The sequence below is a fragment of the Arvicola amphibius genome, chromosome 10 (genome assembly GCF_903992535.2).
Source record: "Arvicola amphibius chromosome 10, mArvAmp1.2, whole genome shotgun sequence".
Lineage (NCBI taxonomy): Eukaryota > Metazoa > Chordata > Mammalia > Rodentia > Cricetidae > Arvicola > Arvicola amphibius.
This window is the reverse complement of record NC_052056.1, coordinates 92,746,455-92,766,256: the sequence shown is the minus strand read 5'-3', so window position 1 is coordinate 92,766,256 and position 19,802 is coordinate 92,746,455. Positions and strand designations below refer to the sequence as shown.

General features: G+C 46.1%; 1 protein-coding gene across 1 annotated transcript; it reads left to right on the top strand.

Moving 5' to 3' along the window:
• Positions 1-18,654, top strand: Eif4h (eukaryotic translation initiation factor 4H). Its single transcript, XM_038346514.2, has 7 exons — positions 1-122; positions 11,671-11,858; positions 12,633-12,697; positions 12,787-12,883; positions 13,696-13,755; positions 16,361-16,498; positions 16,874-18,654. The coding sequence occupies exons 1-7, from the start codon at positions 64-66 to the stop codon at positions 17,011-17,013; spliced, it is 747 nt and encodes a 248-aa protein (XP_038202442.1). The 5' UTR covers positions 1-63; the 3' UTR covers positions 17,014-18,654.
• The last annotated feature ends 1,148 nt before the right edge of the window (positions 18,655-19,802 follow it).

Here is a 19,802-nt window from a genome sequence, read left to right as displayed (position 1 = left end):
GGAGTTATATTGCGGGGTCCTTCCTCGCTGGCCCGCTGGTTCCTCAAGGAGCGGAGACGGCAAATGGCGGACTTCGATACCTACGACGATCGGGCCTACAGCAGCTTCGGCGGCGGCAGAGGGTGAGGCGGGCGGGGGGCGCGGTTTGGCGGGCGGGTGGGTCGGCCGGGCCGAGTGCGTGGAGGTGCGGAGGGGACGGCCTTGCCGCGCTCACTCGAGACGGGCGGCGTGAAGCGGCCTGACCAGGCCCGAGGAGAAGCCTGGAAATGGCGCGCTCCGGGAGCGGCCGGCGACGGTTAGGCTGCCGGGCTCTTGCTCGCGGCGCATATCCCTCCTCCGGATTCGCGCCGCCTGGGTCTCGAAGTTAGACCGCAGCGACGCCGGAGGGTTTCCCGGGGAAACCGGCTCCGGCGTCCAGCTTCCTCCCCATCGCGCTCTGGCGCGGCGGCAGACTGGGCTGCAGCACGGAAGCGGGCGGAGGCCTGCCCCTCTCCAGGGTCCCCGCGGACCGGATGGGGTCGCGGGCCACGGGAGGGCCGATTCCCTTCCCGCTTGGCGTCTGGATCCTGGGACAGTCGGATCCACCGAGGGAGGCAGGGAGCGCGGACAGCAACCAAAACAAATAGACCGTGGTGGGGATTGTGTGCGTGTCTGTTTCTCTTTGCCTCCCTCGCGTCTAGGATGCCTTATTGACAGCTCTTACGTGTCTGCTGGCGGAAATTGGTTGTTTCTCCCTGCCCTGGAGAAGAATCGCTTTCGCCTTGTTCTGATTGTAGTCAAAATGCAGACGATTAGAATCACCGCCCCCCCACCCCATCGTTAACCGATGAAAATAGCTCCGGTGCTTAATTCCAAAAATCAGCACCGGGTATTTTGTTGGCTTTTAAATACACATTAGCAGCTGGGGTTGTATGTAGCTCGGCAGTAGTAGAGCGATTGTCTAGCATGCCCGAGGTCCTAGGCTCAGCCTCCTCCCAAACAATAGAAATACACAAGCTTAAGCCACTTGCTTTGACAGATAAAATAACCATTACCGGTTTCAGGAATTTTATAGGGCAGTCTGTTTAAGCATCCTGCTTATTTGCCAAGGACACACTTGGCCTTTATGCTTTTTACAGAAAAGGTGACTTTCCCGGGACAATATCACAGTAGTTCTACTGTGGTGTTAGGTTTCCCAGGTGGCTCCCCCAAAGTCTCTTTTGTTAGGTGAAGAATGATCACCTTTAAATACCCAGGGTTGGAACTGAGTTCCAGGCTTGTTTAGGGGCAGGAGTGTACTGGCTAGCATTCACGCTACCATAAGGAGGAAATTGGGGGTAAGGTGGAGCCATATGTATTTCAAAGAGTTTTATTTGCTAATAAAAATATAAGTAGGTGTTGGATGAAATGTTAACATGAATGCCCTGGGGGGTAGCTTTCTGGGTACAGATTTGTACTAAAATCCTGGTGTGTGTGTGTGTGCGGTTCTGGCTATGTAGACACACTGTCCTGGAACTCAGCCCACCTCTGCCTTCCCCGTGGTGGGATTAAAGCCACCTCACTTAGCAGTCCTGTTTAAATTTAGAGATTTGAGTTGGTTTTTGTTTGTTTGTTTACTAGTGCTCAGTTTGTTTGTTTACTAGTTTAAAAGTGCTCAGGGGCTCTTTTCCTACTCAAACCCTAGACTATAGAGGTTAAGTCAGGAGAAACCCAAGTTTGAGACCAGCCTGGACTACATAGTGAATCCAGTCTCAAAGGGAAAAGAAAACTGCCTTTAAACAAATTTACCAACTTGGTGAAAAATTAGAACGTAAACAAATTCTCTTAAGGTACAACTCCTTTGAAATTTTAACAGGTGGGTGAAAACGATGGCCATTTGCCATGTTCTCTCAGAGCTGATTCATGCAAAAGTCCCTTCACTTAGAAACCCCTCTGACCTGAAATCTTCGAGCTGGCTTCATTCTGTTTTCTCTTTTGTTGTTGTTGTTGTTGTTGTTGTTTTTTTTTGTTTTGTTTTTTTTTGTTTTTGTTTTTTCGAGACAGGGTTTCTCTGCAGCTTTAGAGCCTGTCCTGGAACTAGCTCTTGTAGACCAGGCTGGTCTCGAACTCACAGAGATCCGCCTGCCTCTGCCTCCTGAGTGCTGGGATTAAAGGCGTGCGCCACCACCGCCCGGCTCTGTTTTCTCTTTTTGAGACAGGATCTCACTATGTAACTCTGGCTGCCCTCAGATGCAGATCTGCCTGCCTCCCTTCAAGCACTGGGATTAAAGACCTGCAACACCACCGCAGGCATTTCAGCTGGTGCTTATTTGTGTGAAAGTGCATTGTTCAATTTCTTTCTGATTACTTATTTATTAATAATCTTACTTGTACATGAGTGTTTTGTGTGCATATGTCTGCTTGCCTGGTGTTCTTAGTGTTCAAAGAGCCGTCCCTGAGGATGAGTTAGGAGCTACCATGTAGGTGCTGAGAATCAAACCCTGATGCTTTGGAAGAACAGCTAATGCTCTTAAGTGTTGTGCCAGGTGGAGGGGGGTGTCTTTGTATGTAATCGTGATTGGCAGGTCTTTTTGGGTTTTTTTGGGTCTTTTTGTGGGGTTTTATTTTTGAGACGGGGTCTCTCTGAAGCTGTGGCTTCAAACTCACAGATCCACCTGCCTCTGCCTCTTAAAATCTGCTAAAATAAGGCCTGGTTGCACTAGCATCAGTATCTCAGGAGCCTGAGGCAGGAGGATTCCAAGTGAAAAAATATTGTGAGTCTGTTTATGTCTTGTAGAAGAACATGTCTGTTCTCAGCTATTGGCTGCCTTGTTTGGGATGTGGTTTTTGTTTTGTAATTTTGTTTTCTTACCTGACCACTCAGCTGAATATTAAACCCCAGGCCTGGAACTTTCTAGGCAAGGGAGTGTTCTATCACAGAGCTGAACCCCCAACCCAGTTCTCAGCCATCTGAATCTGAAATTTAGTGTTATGGTAGAATTAACCAGATATCTTTAATGATTGATCTTTTCGTTGCTATTTTAGTAATGTTTGTATCAGCCGTTATCTCTTACGTTGTGCAGAACTTTAACCTTATAGACACTTCGGCATATATTGGAAAACCCATCTTGTATTTTGCTTGTGTGACGTATTTTTTCCTAGTCTAGAACGTGATGATTACACTATGGCCCAAGTCTGGTTTTCAGAGTTACACATTCTCCAAAAGCTTTTGTTAGAGCCTTGAAGCAGGGTCTCATTATGTGGCCCAGTTGGCTTCAAATTATTAGCAATCTTGCCTCTTGCCTCAGTCTATCCTTACCAAGTTCTGGGAGTCTAGTCATGGACCTCCTCCTAAGGACACAGGCCTCTTTCGTAGACATGTTGTATGACCCTGCAGTTGTCAAGGAGTGAAGACTAAAAGCATGGCTTTCCCCTCAAGCTTGAGCATGCATAGATCCAGTCTCAGCATGGACTAAGGGCTAGGGACTGCATTGTTCTCCAGCAAATCAAACCACAACGTCAGATCCTCAAGAGTTGATTCTACTTAGTCTTGAATGGATTTTGCTTTGCATTTCAGTATTTTTTTCTGTTTGGTTTGATTTGGTATTTCTGAGACAGCATTTCTAGCTTGACTATCCTAGAACTCACATAACAGCTTCTGCCTCCTTGGTGCTAAGATAAAGGTGGGCACCAGTACACCCAGCTGTTTGGTTTGGTTTTAAGGCAAAGATTACCTATGTATCCCTGGCTAACCTGGAGATCATGTTGACTAGCCAGAAACTTGCTCCTAAATTGTATTTCTGAAGGTCTAGGTGTTTCTGCTTTTTTCATTTTGCATGTATGGGTAGTTTGCCAGGGTGTCATGTATGTCATGTATCATGTGTACAGAGGCTGGAAGGAGGGGATCTGATGCAGACAAATGTGGGTGCTTGGAACCAAATCCAGGTCCTCTGGAAGAGCAGCAAGTAATCATAACCCTTTGAGCCAGCTCCAGCCCAGTGATTCCAGTTGTTTTGTTGGTAATTAACCATAAAATACAGATTTTACATTTTTAATGACAATTACAAAAGCTTCTGTGTACTTAATTAAAAGCTGGCAAGCATGAGAATTAGGTGGGGATTTCAGACAATGGGGGCTGAGATTGTTGGAGTGTGCCTGCTAGAACATGTGAAACTGCATAGTTATATTCTGGCTCCAAAACAGACCAAAAAAAAAAAAAGCATGGTGGCACTCACAGTAGTCTTTGTGTTTTTGTTTTTTGTTTGTTTTAAATCTTTATTTTGTGTGCAATGGTGTGAAGGTGTTAGATCACCCAGGGACTGGATTCACACACACTTATGAGCTGTCGTGTGGGTGCTGGAAATTGAACCCGGGTCCTCTGGAAGAGTAGTCAGTGCTAATAACCACCGAATCATCTCTCCAGCCCTACTCCAGTAGTCTTACCCACTCCCCTCTTGGCTGAGCCAAGAGGTTTTCAAGGTCTGCTTAGTCTACAATAGGCCCTGTACAAAAAACAACAAAGATCGCTGTCAGATTCCAGTTAAGGAACTTAGAATTCTGACCTTAGAGCCTTGTAGGGCTCTGTTCTTTCTCTTAACATCCCCTCTGACTTTTTGGGATAAAATTTCAATGTATAGCCCAGGCTGGCCTGCCCTCACATCAATCTTTCAGCCTCAGCTGAAGTGCTTAAACAGCCAGTGCTTTTTGTAGTAAACTTCACATAACTTCAGAGTTAGTGCTTTTTTATCTGTGTGACGTCCCTTGTGTGTTTAAAACTGAGAAGTGGAAGCAGGGAGCAAGAGGCAGGTGGATCTCTGAGTTCAAGGGCATCCTGGTCTACTAAGCACATGCCAGAACTACACAGAAAAACCTTGTCTTGAAGAGAAAAATACTGAGCCGTGTGTGGAAATTGCTTTTTCCACTGATGCTGTGATTGCTTTATTTTTTACCTCACTGGCTAGTATGTTACAGAGTCCAGAAACTTTGGCTGCAAGGCTGTCCCACTGCCCAAAACATAGACGATAGTGTTTATTGAATGATTAGCACTCAGCCACAACTGTTTTCTTTATTCATCTGTTTAATTACCACTACCACCCCAGTATGTCACCTGAAGATTAGAATTTTCACATTCTTGTCTTCCCTGGTAGCCTCTAAACCTTTGAATTGAAGCCACATTGAAGGGAGAGGAGAGGGGCAGCTGAACCAAGTTGAAGGAAGCAGGGGAGGCCTAATAGGAACATGAAAAAGACAAGACAATCTGTCTCATGCAGAGTCTAGAAGTATGTGTCTGAATGCATACATGACATGTAAGTAGAAGGGGATCAATGAAGGGACAAACATGGTACATATGTATAGAATATATAGGAGCTATGTAACAAGACCTTCCCTCAAAAAAAATACAGGAAAAGAAACCTTAACGTCTTCTTTTATTTTTTTTCCCCCGCATTTCCCTGTTTTAGTGCTTAAACTTGGAGCCTGCCCATTTCTTTATTATATTTTTGGGTTTCTTTTTGAGACAAGGTTAGACGGCATGAAACTTATTGTGTAGTCCAAGCTGGCCTCAGACTCAACTACCTTAGCCCCCAAGTGCTGGGATTACAGGCATGAGCTTCCCTTGTTTTTCAAATATCTTATTGGTCTTGCTGGGCATGGTGGTATATGCCTTTAATCCTAGTACTTGGAGGCAGAGACAGGTGAATTTCTTAAGTTTAAAGCCAACCTGGTCTATAGGACAGCCTGCATAGAGAAACCCTGTTGGGGGAAAAAAAGGAAAATTTCTAAGTAGTATTTCTCTAAAAGTGTGTTTTAAAAATCAATTTTAAAGGCACAATGCATTTTCTTTTTAAAAATATTTTTAGATGGGACTGGAGAGATGGCTCAGCAGTTAAGAGCACTGACTGCTCTTCCAGAGGTCCCAGGTTCAATTCCCAGCACCCAGATGACAACTAAGAACTCCAACATCTGACATACACACAGGCAAAATACCAATACCCTTAAAATAAATTTTTTTGTATTTATTGCTTTGTAGAGAAGAGGTCTCACTCTGTAGTCCTGCCTAGCTTGAGAATGTAGACCAGATAAGAATGGCCTCAGTTCAGAGACTGTCTCCGTCTTCCAAGTGCTGGGATTAAAGGCTGCTATCCCTACTAGATTGAGATAGGGGTGGGTGTGTGTGTGTGTGTTAGGAATGTTTTGTCTACCTGTTGTCAGAGGTCAGAAGAAGGTATCCAATTCCCTAGAACTTCAGTTGGGATAGATGTGGGTACTGGAAATGGAGCCTGGGTTCTCTGTAAGTGTACCAAATTCTCTTAACCATCCACTCCATCTCCAGCCTTGAATTTTCTTTAATAATTAGTAGCATAATTGAGTACTTGGAAATAACTGATAAGGAATTTATGTGTGGGTGCTGGAGATACAGCTCATTTAGGAGTGTGCACCAGCATGTGTGTGCTCTAGGTTCCATCCCAGCACCAGGTAAATCACCTGGTGGATATGTCTGTAACCCCAGCATTGGAGAGAGGCAGAAGTATCAGAAGTTTAAGGTCGTCTGCATAACTAATAACTTGAAGGCAGCCTAGGATACACGAAACTATCTTAGGCAACCCATACGCACTGGTGGAGCATACATTTTTGCTTTTTCAGATAGGATCTCTCTGGGTGGTCCTGGCTGCCCTGAAATGCACTATGTAGAACAGATAGGCCTCGAATTCACAGCGATTCTGCCTTTGTCTCCCTAATGCTGGGATTATAAAGGCTTGGGCCACCATGCCAGGTGCATTTTGGATTTAGAAACTCAGCAACATTTCATAGTTGGAGATATTGGCACCTTCCTTATAAGTATCCCAAAGTGCATATAGAATCAGAAACTGCAGACATTAGTAGTAGGGTTTCCAACCCTTCAAACAGAGGGAGGTGGTCAAGCTCTTGTTGATAGGAACAGGTCTTCTTTCTCCTCCCCACACAATTTTAAAATGGTTTGTCTCAAAAAAAAAAAGATTTGTTTCAGACTAGTATGTAGTCTAGGCATGAACTTGACATCTTGAACTTCTGATCTTCTGCCCCAGCCTCCCAAGTGCTCTGATTGCAGGGGTGTATCACAGACCTGCCTCGCCTCTTTCTTTTCTTTCCTTTCCTTCCTTCCTTTCTTTCTTCCTTCCTTCCTTTCTTTCGATAGAGAGACAGACAGACATATGTATGTATGTATCTTTTTCTTTCGTTCTTTCCCCATAGTTGCGAGGTGAAGTGGCATTATCTGGTTTGGACACTGTCTAGGTTTGTGCAAAGCCCAACTGCAAGCTGAGTGTAGACTATAAGCTGATAAATCTGGAATGTTGTGGATCATCAGAACCTATGCAGTAATAGTGATGATGGGAGGCTTGTCTTTGAGGAGTTGTATGTTTGTTTTGTGACAGGGTCTTCCCATGGAGTCTTGGCTGGCCTCAAACTCAGATCTGCCTGTGCTTGCCACCTGAGTGCTAGGATTAAAGGCGTGTACTATCGCTGCCTGGCTTAACACATGCAGTCTTGTGGGGGGGGGGAATATATGAAACAGCAAGACGAAAGAAGAAAGATTTGGACAAAGAACTCTATTGAGATAGACCAGTGTCAATTCATTTCTGCCTCCTGAGTGCTGGATCAAATGGGTGTGCTACCATACCTGGCATATTTATTTACTTCTGAGGCTGAGTCTCCATATATACCCAGCCTTGCATAGAATTTGGTACATAACCAAGAATGACCTTGAACTCCGACGCTCTACCTCCTGCTTTTAACTCTGGGGTTACAGGCTTGCACCATCATGTTTAATTTTTATGCATTGGTGTGGATAGAGCCTTGGGATTTGACCATACTAGACAGACACTCTACTGCTGAACTATATTCTTAGCCCACCCCTACCTCCTTTTTTTTTTTTTTTTTTTTTTAACTTTAGAGGCTTTTGTTTGTTTGAGATAGTCTTGTTAAGTTGCCAGGCTGGCCTCTAATTTGAAATTCACATCTCTTATGTGTGTAGCTGGGAAGTGTGCCACCAGGCCAGTCAGACCAATTTAATTTTCTGCTTCATTTACTTAACCGGATTCAGCCTCTAATAATATCTATTCCTTTATTGGTTTCTTTGGATGTATGTTGTGCTCAGGGTGGTACCCATGGCTTCAGGCTTGCTAAGTAGACCTTTTACTTAGTGCTGGACCTGATTTTTCTCTGTAGTCACCTCTGTCTTTACCAGCCATTTTAGTTTGCTTCCCCAGTCTGCCGTCTGCAAAAGTGAGTTCCTGGTGCAGTAGAAGATACTCCCAGCTGTCCTGCCCCAGGATTCATCACCAAGTACACTATTGTCCTTTTCCAGAATCCTGCCTAGAGGGCAGGGCTGGGCCTTGAGCTTCCTTGCTCTGCTTTTCAGGCATTCACTATTTGGTTGACTGGAGTGAAGAAAAATGGCAGCCTAAAGGATTTGGGTTACACTGGGCAGATGAAAGTGTATTTCTTGAATTGGCAGATGAAAGATGAATTTCTTGAATTATTATTGCTCCTTTGAAACATACCCTTTGTGTCATAGATCTAGTCTATTCCTAATGATTGTTAAACAGCTGTGGCTTGGTGGCGCCATGTGATAAGAGCCTGGGAGTTTGTGACTGTCAGATCTGGCTTGGGTTTTGGGGTACAGGGCTAGAATCTGCTCTTTGACTACCTGATTACCAGTTTCCGTTCCTCTACCATCACCAAGTGCCAGGCTCAGATCATAACCTCAGGTGTGGCGGCCTAACCTTGAGTGCTCTATGATTGTTATTAAATTTTATATGGCACTTGGTATTTATTAAGTAGTTTATGGTCAATAAAATTCGTTTATGAAACAAATTTTAAGCATTTATGAAGTAACAGGCAAAACAGAAGCATGCTGTGTGTCTTCATCCCAGCGCTGGGAAGGTTGTGCGGTTTGTACTTCATAGGGGAAAACAAAAACAACTGAGGTACAGAGAAGTGATTGGAGGTCCTACTCCAAGCTACCAACGTCAACAATAAATCTGCTTTCCTAGACAGGCTCTGAACATGTAGCCCAGGCTCATACTAAGGACTTGTTTGTAGAATGATTTACACATGCTAACCCCTGCACAAGGTGCTGGCTTGCTTGTCTGGACTTTTAAATCCTGTCTCAAGCCAATTCTTTGGTACATGATGTTTTGGAAACTAGATGTTTTACTCTTCATAGTGCTACTTGCCTAAAAGCTACCAGCTTTCTTTCTGCCTTCCCCAACGAGTGAGTTGCCCTTTACTTAACGGCTTTGAAGTGAATCCCACTGATTTTGCTTTTTGAGATAGTTTCTCTGTGTAGCCTGTCTATCCTAGAACTCTGTAGAACAGGCAGTTCTTGAACTCAGATCCACCTGGTGTTAAAGGTGTGGGCCACCATGCCAGGCAGAGATCACCACCCTGGCTACCTTACTCCTGGACCTGGCCTTGCTCCTACACAAGTGTTCACTATTACTAACCCTTATTCATAAATACCCATACACTCATGAGCTCGCTTCCAGAAATAAACAGTGCTTGGGAGTGGTGTGATGAGAGCTTGCGCTGTTCTGCCCTAGTGGGGGTGAGTCACATCCCTGTGTCTAGCATATCCTTACTGTGTGTGCCACCCACACAGCATCACAGCTAGGTGAATCTCCTGTCAGGTCCTTAGAAGGTCAGTCGGGATACCAAGGGTGAGTCAAATGCAGTGTGGTGTCCAGCCATTGGCTACAGCAGTGCCAGCAGTGCTCCACTTGACTATGTTAATGCTGCTCATCTCCTGAGCCTTGATTAAAGGGCTGGCTAGTAAATGTGCAGTTTTCAGATGCTCAGGTGATAGCTTACGTGTCCACAGCCCAGTTCTAAAGTAGCTTACTGAGAATATTCAGAAGATACTTTGGGAGGTAGAAGCATGAGAGTAGTGTCAAAGGGTTGAATCAGTTGGGCTATTACACGCTACATAAGCTGGGGAGGTGGGAGAAGTGGCTACAGGGCTTCCGTTGGGGAGTGACACACCAGTGGGGTGTTTGTGTTGTTTGAGGTGGGATCTTGAGATAGACTACTGGCTGTGAATGTGACATGGCCCTCTGTCTCAAGGACTAGGATTACAGACATGCACCCACAGCTTTTTATGATTTATTTATTATGTATAGTGTTCTGTCTCCCAGAAGAGGACATCATATCTCATTACAGATAGTTGTAAAGTCAACATGTGGTTGCTGGGAATTGAACTCAGGATCTCTGGAAGAACAGCCGGTATTCTCAACCTCTGAGCCATCTCTCCTGGGGCCTCCCTCCCTCCAGCCGCCATCCCTCTTTTTTTTTTTTTTTTTCTTCCTCTCCCTCCCCCACCCCCCTAACTCCCTTAGGATTTGGTTTTAAGGTGGGTTTCTCTGTAGCTCTGGCTGCCCTGGAACCCAGAGATTCTTTTCTTCTGTCTCCCATACAGTAGTACGGGGATTAAATTAAAGGCTTGGGCCACCATGCCTGACATTTGTTAGGGCATTCTGTGGTCACTAGTCAGCAGTAGAGAAAAATGATTGTAGCACCAATGTGTTAACCTCAGCGTCTGGATAGCTGCCTCTGAGCTTTTAGAATGCTTGGAGAGAGGGGGTCTGGGTTTGAATCCCAGTGCCCACATAATGAATGGCTCAAAACCATCTGTAACTCCAGGGACCCCAGTGCCTTTCTGACTTCTGTGGGCACCATGCACGTAGTATGTATATATACATGCAGGCTGAACATTCCTACACATAAATACATCTAAAATAAAAGCAAACTAGGCTTTATTAAAGATACATGATGGCACATGTCTTTAATGCCAACACTTGGGAAGCAGAGGCAGGCAGATCTTGAGTTCAAGGCCAGCCTGGTCTACAAAGCAAGTAAGTTCCAAGGACATCCAGAGCTGTTAAACAGAGAAGCCCTGTCTCAAAAAATCAAACTAAAAAGAAATAAGAACAAAACCCAGATGGGCATGTATATGGCTTTAGTCCCATCCTGGGGAGGCAGAGATGGAAGGATATCTAAGTTTGAGGCCTGGTCTACATAATGTGTTCCTGGACAGCCAGGGCTATGGAGTAGTCCCTCCTAGGAAAAGAAATTGCTCACATCTCTTCTGGCTGGTCTGTTCTGGTTTTTTGTTTTGTTTTGTTTTGTGGCTCAGGGTGGCTTTGCTCCTGCCTCAACCTCCTAGTTACTGGCATGTACCACCATGCCCTGTTCTCTGGTTTATTTGTTTGCATATTTAGTCCAGGGGGTCAATAGCAAGTGCCTTCTTTAGTCACTTTTCAGCTTAGTTTTGAGACTGGTTCTTTCTGAACCTAGAACTCAGGTAGACTAGATGGCCAGTAAGCCCCAGAGATCTAGACTGAGTCATTCAGCCCATCTTCCCCCAATCCCAAAGGGCAGGGTCTTACATAACATAAGCTAGTCTTGAATTTGTGGTCATCCTGCCTTCAGGCTCTTGAGTTATGTATGGAGGGTATTGACTTAGGTTTTACCATATAAACATTGCAGATACAGAATCCAGCCCAGCGAGGGAGCTAGTTGTCATAGATGTGGTATGTTTGGGGCGTCTAGTACAGTGCTTGCTTAGATTCTGTGTTTCTATGGCTATTTCTGTCATCAAAATCAGTCCCTTTTTTAATGAATGTGAGGAGGATTGTGGGTCAGGAGCCTTAAACTCTTATGCATCTCTCTTCCTAGGTCCCGTGGCAGTGCTGGTGGCCATGGATCCCGAAGCCAGAAGGAGCTGCCCACAGAGCCCCCCTACACAGCTTATGTAGGAAATCTCCCTTTTAACACAGTTCAGGGTGACATAGATGCTATCTTTAAGGATCTCAGCATACGGAGTGTGCGGCTAGTCAGAGACAAAGACACGGACAAATTTAAAGGTAAGTTTTGAGGAATTTATTGTGGGTGGGTGTGGAGGGTTAAGAGGTAGGATATGTGAATGAAAATAAGTTGAGTGAGCCAGAGGACTGCTCTGGTGTGTGTGTCCCATGTTAGCCTAGTCCACAGCAGAAATCACTGTACTGCTCCCTTTAACGCAGTCCCCTTGAGAGAATAGTGTTTTATGCTTGTAGTTTGTAGTACATATCCTGTCTCTACAGGCACAGGAGCTGTCTCAGAGGAAAAGGAGGCAATAAAACTAAAGACAACTTTAAAACAAAGCAAAAAACATTTTTTTAGCTGTGTGCCTGTACATCCCTGAAAACAACTATATATATGAATGGAGGGGAAGCATTGTAAAAACACTGTGGCTGTTTCAGTGCCTATTGGGTTAGCATTTTCTACCTGATGGAATATAATTAAGGGCTTGGAATGTGGCTTAGCTGGTAGAGTGCTTGCCTAGCATGTGTATAGCCCTGGTTTTATGCCTAGCATTACATAAACCAGACATGGTTGTATATGCCTATAATCCCAGTACTTGGGAGATCGAGACAGGAGAATCAAATTCTAGCTATCTTTTAGTTAGTTATATATAGCAAGTTTGAGGCCATTCTGGGCTACATGAAACCTCATCTTGAAAGGTGGGTATACTAGTATGTTCTGTGATCACCCAAATGGTACAACACTATGGGCTGTGGTGTCTAGTGATGTTGATGAGACTCCAGCAGGCCTGGAGTCCAGAATGTGTGTATAAGGTAGCTTCTGTTCTCTTCCAGGGTTTTGCTATGTAGAATTTGATGAGGTGGATTCCTTGAAGGAGGCTCTGACATACGACGGTGCAGTAAGTATCCTCAACTTCCCCTTGCCCAGGCAGGAGCCTGAGGTATGTGTTCGTGTTAATACATAAAGTATTTTTCCCCTTGTCCTCAGCTCTTGGGTGACCGGTCACTCCGTGTGGACATTGCAGAAGGCAGAAAACAAGATAAAGGTGGCTTTGGATTCAGGAAAGGTGGACCCGATGACAGAGGTGATTGACTATTTTAAAAGTGGACACAGCTTGCTGTGTGCACGCACTGCTTGCCACCTGTGCCTCGTTTACTGAGCACTGCTGAGAGCTTAGGTTTTAGAATACTTCCGCAGTGACTTAGGGTTTCTATTGCTGGGATGAAACGATGTCATGGAAAGCAGCTTGGAGAAAAGGGTTTATTTGGCTTAAACTTCTGTTCATCGCTGAAGGAAGTTGACAGGGGCCATGGAGGGATGCTGCTTACTGTATTGCTACCAATGGCTTGCTCAGCCTGCTTTCTTCTAGCACTCAGGACCTCCAGCCCAGGCGTGGCACCGCCTACATTAATCACTAATTAAGAAAATGCCTACAAGCTTCTGTATAGCCCAGACTTATAGAGGCGTTTTCTTAATTGAGGTTCCCTCTTCTCATGACTCTAGTTTGTGTCAAGTTGGCATAAAACGACCCAACACATGCAGCAACATTGCCTTATCTTAGTCAGGTTTCTCTGCAAAATCACTGTGACGAGGGCAACTTGGGGAAGAAAGCGTTTATTTGGCTACAGTCCATCGGTCTAGGGAAGCCAAGGCAGGAGCTGAAGCAGAAACCATGTAAGGAATGCTGCTTACTGGCTTGCTCAGCTTGCTTCCTTACGTATACAATCCAGACTCACCTACCCACAGGTGGCATTGCCCCAAATGGGCTGAGTCCACCCATGTCAATCTGATATAGACAGTTTCTCAATTAAGGTTCCCCATTTTAAATGATTGTGTCATGGCAACCAGCTAACCAACACAGACCTCAACTTTATCTTTTTGTGTGTATGTCCTCAGGAATGGGTGGCTCTCGAGAATCTAGAGGTGGATGGGATTCCCGGGATGACTTCAACTCTGGTATCAGTATTTAAACATTCCACTCTTCCCCCGGTCCCTTGTTGTCCTTTGTTTCTTGGAAGTGTTCAGCCTAGACAGATTTAACTCTTTCTCCAGTGAGACTCCCAAAGGTCTCTAGGCATGCACTAAACCTCTCAGAACTGGGTAGATAGACTCCCCTGAGCATGCTGCTTGGGCTAGAGTCAGGACAGCTCCTGTGGTTTCATATGTGGTACAAAAAGAACTAGCAGCGTTTCTAGAAATGACATAGCATAAAGGTTCCAGGGGTGTCCGGGAAACCTCAGTGCTATAGATCCTGATGGCCAATATTTTTCTTAAAGAACATGGAGCTCTGGATAGGCTCTGCTTCAGCATCCTCCTCAGCCAATCCAGGTTGATGAGAGGATGTCTCTGTCAGTAGGTGTGGGGTGCAGGCAGGCAAATGCAAAGTCTTGTAGCCAGTCAGAAATGAGCTTATTCATAAAAGTACAGTAGCATGCAGTAAGTCTGTAATTTTATGTATAAGCTGGTGTCTGACTGAAGTGTGCAGCATGTGTCAGAGCCAGCCCATACAAGGAAAGCAGGTCCTGGGGTGGTGGCCCCTAGTCTACAATGTTAGAGCCTTAGGTCCTAGAGAAAAGCAGGGTGACTGAGCCATAAAATGAGCGACTTACTAGTGACCAGAACCTTCCTGCCTCACTTTGACTCCATCGTGAATGCAGCAGGAAAGTAGATGAAAACCCCACAGGAACTGGGTGTAGGTGGCTAAACATGTGGAGAGAGGCCCCAGATTTAAGCTCTGCACCATACATGCACACATGCCTCTATCACCAGAACTGACAGCCAGTGTGCTAACCTTGACTTTGTAAAGAGAACTGAGGGTTTCCATGGTAGAAGTCCATGGGTAGGCTTGTCTCCTGCCTAACCTTCCCATTGTGGTTGGGGTTTTGTTTAAGATTTATGTGTATTAGTGTTTGTATATGTGTACCATTTGTGTGTTTGGTTCCCACAAATGTAAGTTGTGTGGCCTATCTATAAAACCAGTGCCCAGGGGACTGAGGTAGGAAGGGCTCAAGTTTGAGTCATAGTTAAGACCCTGACTCAGAAAACCATGAAGAATAGTAAGTTGCAAGGAGTGAAAATTCTACTTTGCAAAGGGAATTCAAATAAAGGAGGCGGGCATGTTTGTCTGAATACTCTCTTGTGCTCTGTTTGTGCTATTCTGGGGATTGTTTAGACAAGAACCCACCATGTAACTTTTGCTTGCCTGGAACACTGTAGCCCAGGCTGGCCTCAAATTCAGATCCATCTTCCTTTTAAGCACTGGAATTTAAGGCATGTACCACTTCCCCTGGCTTTAAAGAAGATATTTTTAATTTTTGTTTCTCTGTGTATGTATATGCAGGTCAGAGAGGGTAGTTTTCAGAAGACATGTCTTCTTACACTGGGAACCGGGCACTGAAGGAAGTCAGGGCAGCAAGCACCTTCGCTTGCTAAGTCCTCTCTTGTTTTTTTTTTTTTTTTTTTTTTAAATATTTATTATGTATACAGCATTTCTTCCATGTATGTCTGCAGGCCAGAAGAGGGCACCAGACCCCATTACAGATGGTTGTGAGCCACCATGTGGTTGCTGGGAATTGAACTCAGGACCTTTGGAAGAGCAGGCAATGCTCTTAACCTCTGAGCCATCTCTCCAGCCCCCTCTTGGTTTATTTTTGAGACAGCATCTCTCATTGGCCAGAGCTCACCTGTTAAGGCTGGCCGGCCAACAGTGAGCCCCAGGGATCCACTGTCTCTGTCTCCCCAGTGGTGGGATTACAAATCCATGACACCACATGAGAACTCATGGAAGACCAGTCTTTAGCTCCAGATTCCCAGGAGCTGTAGTTGACAAGTAGTTAGTTATCATAACAGGCCACCGGATGTGAATGCAAGGAACTGAACTCAAGTGCTGAGAATGAGAACAGCGAGCTCTTTGGATGGTGGGGTCTTTTTGTTTCTGATACGGAGGTTTCCAGTGTGACCTTGGCTGGCCTCAAACCTGGGAATAGTCCTGTCTCTGAGAAACACTGTCTGTAGCTGAGAATTCAGCATCTCTTACATGAGCTGCAGTTTATACTGTGGACTCTCAGCACGTACAGAGTTGTGGCAATGTGAGGTTCCCTCTGAGTGTTCCACACAGCAGCAGAGACATTGGAATAGAGCGGTTGCCTAGCGCTCCCCAGTGAGGGGTAGGGTGTGACTTGGAGGCGGAGTGCTTGACTAGCTCCTGTATGTAGTGCTGGCCTTTATCTCCGCACTAGGAAAGCAGGGGCAAAGGGTCTGAGTCGGAAACCAGCCAGGGCTACTACTAGTTGACACCCCATGTCATGGGGGTGCTGCTTCCCTAGCATCACTGAAGTGATTAGGGTCATGGCTTAACAACAGAATGCTTCCCTAGCACACACACGGTCTGGGTTCCATCCCCAGATGTGTGATTACCCAGCAGGTGCACATTTTTATGCACTTATTTTGGAAAACTCATACTAGACAAACTAAACATTAAATTTGAGAGTTGGTTCCCAGAATATTGTCTGTCTCTTTGTAATAGTGTAAACAATTGCTAACTCAGTATCTTCTTCCTTAGGCTACAGGGATGACTTCTTAGGGGGTAGAGGGGGCAGTCGCCCTGGAGACCGGCGAGCAGGCCCTCCAATGGGGAGTCGCTTTCGAGATGGCCCTCCCCTGCGCGGCTCCAACATGGACTTCAGAGAACCCACAGAAGGTATGGCAGACATCCTTAGTTAGGACTTACTGTCTACCCCCTGTAAAATCTGTCTTAACCCTGCGTTAATTTTAGTCTGAATAGTAGGCTGGCCTTGAATGTCCATCATCACACTTTTAAGAGTCCATTTTGAAAATTGGATAGGTTTGTTTTAATGGCCTATAGTCCTGGCACTTGGGGAGGGGTGGGTTGAGGATGAAGGATCCAGATCTCAGTGTCATTCTCAGCTGTATAAAAAGTGTGAGGCCAGCCTGGGCTACGTGAGGCCCTGTCACAAAGGATTGGGGTCATTGAAGTTCCTGTAGTTTGGTTAGCTGCCTGGGTGTATGGCATGGAGCCCATTCTATATAAGCTACCTTGTTTTCTGTCCTCCAGAGGAACGAGCACAGAGACCACGGCTGCAGCTTAAACCTCGGACAGTGGCAACACCCCTCAACCAAGTAGCCAACCCCAACTCAGCCATCTTCGGGGGAGCCAGGCCCAGAGAGGAAGTGGTTCAGAAGGAGCAAGAATGAGCTTAGATTGGGAGGGAATGGGGCATGGGGGAGCTGGAGCAAGACCACAGCCCAGCCTGGTGGCGGCCGGTCGCCCTGCAGGCCCCATTCCCACCTGGCACTGTCCTCCTTACAGCGGAAACACAGAGCTTGTGAGTGCATGTCAGCTGTTAACAAGTGGTTTCTAGTACATTCTTGGCTTTGCTATATCTAGTGCCTGTTTTGTGCTTTCTTTCTGTTTTCTCTCTCTGCCCTCTCTCTCTTGCCCTCTCCCTGCTCCTTCCCACACGGTGTGGGTGTGGTGGTTGTGTGTGGAAGGTAGGCTGAGGTGCTGCTTCATCCTTCTTTGCTTTCTTTCTTTCCTTTACACGCCCTAGCCACACTCTGGGCGTGCTGTCCTCTGCTTTTTCTTGGAGCTTCTTTCCAACCTGCATGTCGAGTTCTGTGTTGCTGTGGCTTCTGGGAAAGAACTAGAGCCACTGGCTACGTGGCTGGTGATGACTTGTTGGTATCCAGCTGGGATGAGCGTGCAGAATGGAGGCACCTTGCTTTTAAAACGAGGAAACATGCCTGCCAGTCCTGACAGGCCACTGTGTTGGGGGCCTATCACCTGCCCCAGCAGCCTGTTCAGGCACATCGGGCTCCTGTCAAACAGTGAGGCCAGAAGGATACAGGGGAATCCAGACATTCTGCACTGGTGGTGACCTGAGTGCCAGTGGCCATGTGACTTTGCTCCTGCTCGCTCTTAAGACCAAGTGCAAGCTCATTCCCTGCTCTTCCTGGGCCATCGAGGCCCCTTGGGGGTGCAGCCCACTGCAGCTCAATCCGCTTCCTACAGCTGAGGCCATGGGAAGCAGGGGTGGTGCTGGAGCTGCACTGGGCAGCTGTGCTTGCACTGAGTCTGTGCGCTCTTTCTTTCCCTTGTGTCTGTCTGCTTCGGGGTGCTTAGCACAGAGGCTGCTCCCCACCACAGCTCAAGGCCTAGAGTCTGGCACTTTATCTGATAGATACACAGCTGTTAAGACCCTCGGTACCTGGGTCTAGAAACCTCTAGGTATGCTGCCTTCTCCGTGGGGCAGACCCCTGCTCCCACAGACAGTGTTGAACACTGACGTGGGAGCAAGGGGGATCAGGCTTTGCTTTTAGCTTGAACAGCTGTGGGTGAACAAATGGAAAATGATTGGCACCGAGTCCCCATCTGTTCTGATTGGAGCAGTTAGGGGTCAGCCAGCCACTAGAGCCTTAAGGAGAGGGGCTGAGAGGTGCGCAGCTTGCTTATTAGCTAGCAGTTTCCTGCCAGCCTACCCCTTGGCTTATGATTGTCTTTGTCGCAAGGTCTCGGCAATTTACAGAACTCTCACTCCTTCCTTCGCCTGCCATCTTCTCTGCTTCTGAGATAAGAACCATTTGTGTAACACCAATACCTAACTTAAGACAGACATGCATTGCGTGGTTGTAATCAAAGCTGATGCTTTCAGATGATCTAATCCATCTCCAATGCGGAAAAGACAGAACAGGCACGTCCATCACACTGCTGGGCGCCCAGCTGACTGTAAGAATGGAATTCCAAACACTTAACACATTCAGTTCTATGACAGAAAGTGAGTCTATGGATATGGTATTTTGTGAATGATCTTTTAAATAAAAGAGAACCTTACGTAACATCTACTGTGTCTTTCTGGCCACTTGTGAAGTTGAATTTTGTGTGCTTTTGAGGGCATTAGAAGTAATTTAGGTGGCAGGTTCAGTGCAGCTTTTCAGCCATTCAAAGAGTTATGCTGTCGTCTTTGGTCTTATTAGGCAAGCACTGTGGTACTAAGTGTGCTCTCTCCATCCCTCTCAATTCCCAGTGTTGGATGGCCTTGCTTGAGGCCTGATCCTTAGACCCTCAAAAGAAGAGAGTGGGGTGCAGCCTGGTAGCACAGGCCAGTCATCTCAGTGCTTAAAGGACAAGTGTTTATTGTATAAGCATCTCCAGCATCCATGTAAAACAGCAGTGCACCCCGTGGTCCCAGTGCTGGAGATGCAGAGATGGGAAGATAAAAGCCTGGGGCGTGCTATCAGTTACGTGAGCTGGGTCTGTGATAACACCCTGTGTTTTAAAATGGCCTTTGAGGGCTAGAGATGGCTCAGGAGTTAAGGGTACTGACTGCTCTTCCAGAGTTCTCATGTTCAGGTCCCAGCATCTACGTGGTAGCTCACAACCATCTATAACTCCAGTCCCACAAAGTCTGGTGTCCTTCCGACCACCATCAGGCATGAATACATGTGCAGGTGAACACCCTTACACATAAAATATGTGTTGAGCATTGTTGATACATAGTGGTGGTCCTGAGGTGAATTCAGACAAGTGGTTATTGATTTCTCTGCTTTTTTTTTTTAATTCATTTATTTATTTTGGTTTTTCAAGACTTTCTGTGTAACAGCCGTGGCTTTCCTGGAACCCTGGACTAGGCTTGCCTCAAACTCCCAGAGATCTACCTGCCCCTGCTGGGATTAAAGGCGTGCGCCACCACTGCCCGACTGTTTTGTTTGTCTTTGTTGTTTAGTCTTGGGAATTGAAGGCAAGGCCTATATGCTACATGAAAACACTACAGCTGAGCCACACTTCAACCTCTGCAGGGTTCTTAGACTGGATTCACAGAACAACAGCATGCTAAAATGCTCTTCCTTTGGGTTCATTCTGTTGAGCCATATTGTCTCTCCAGAGTCTGAGTCTTGGTGACTTTGAGGATTTTGTGGTAGTGGTGTTTTGTTTTTTGTTTGTTTTTTTGAGACAGGGTTTCTCTAGCTTTGGAGCCTGTCCTGGA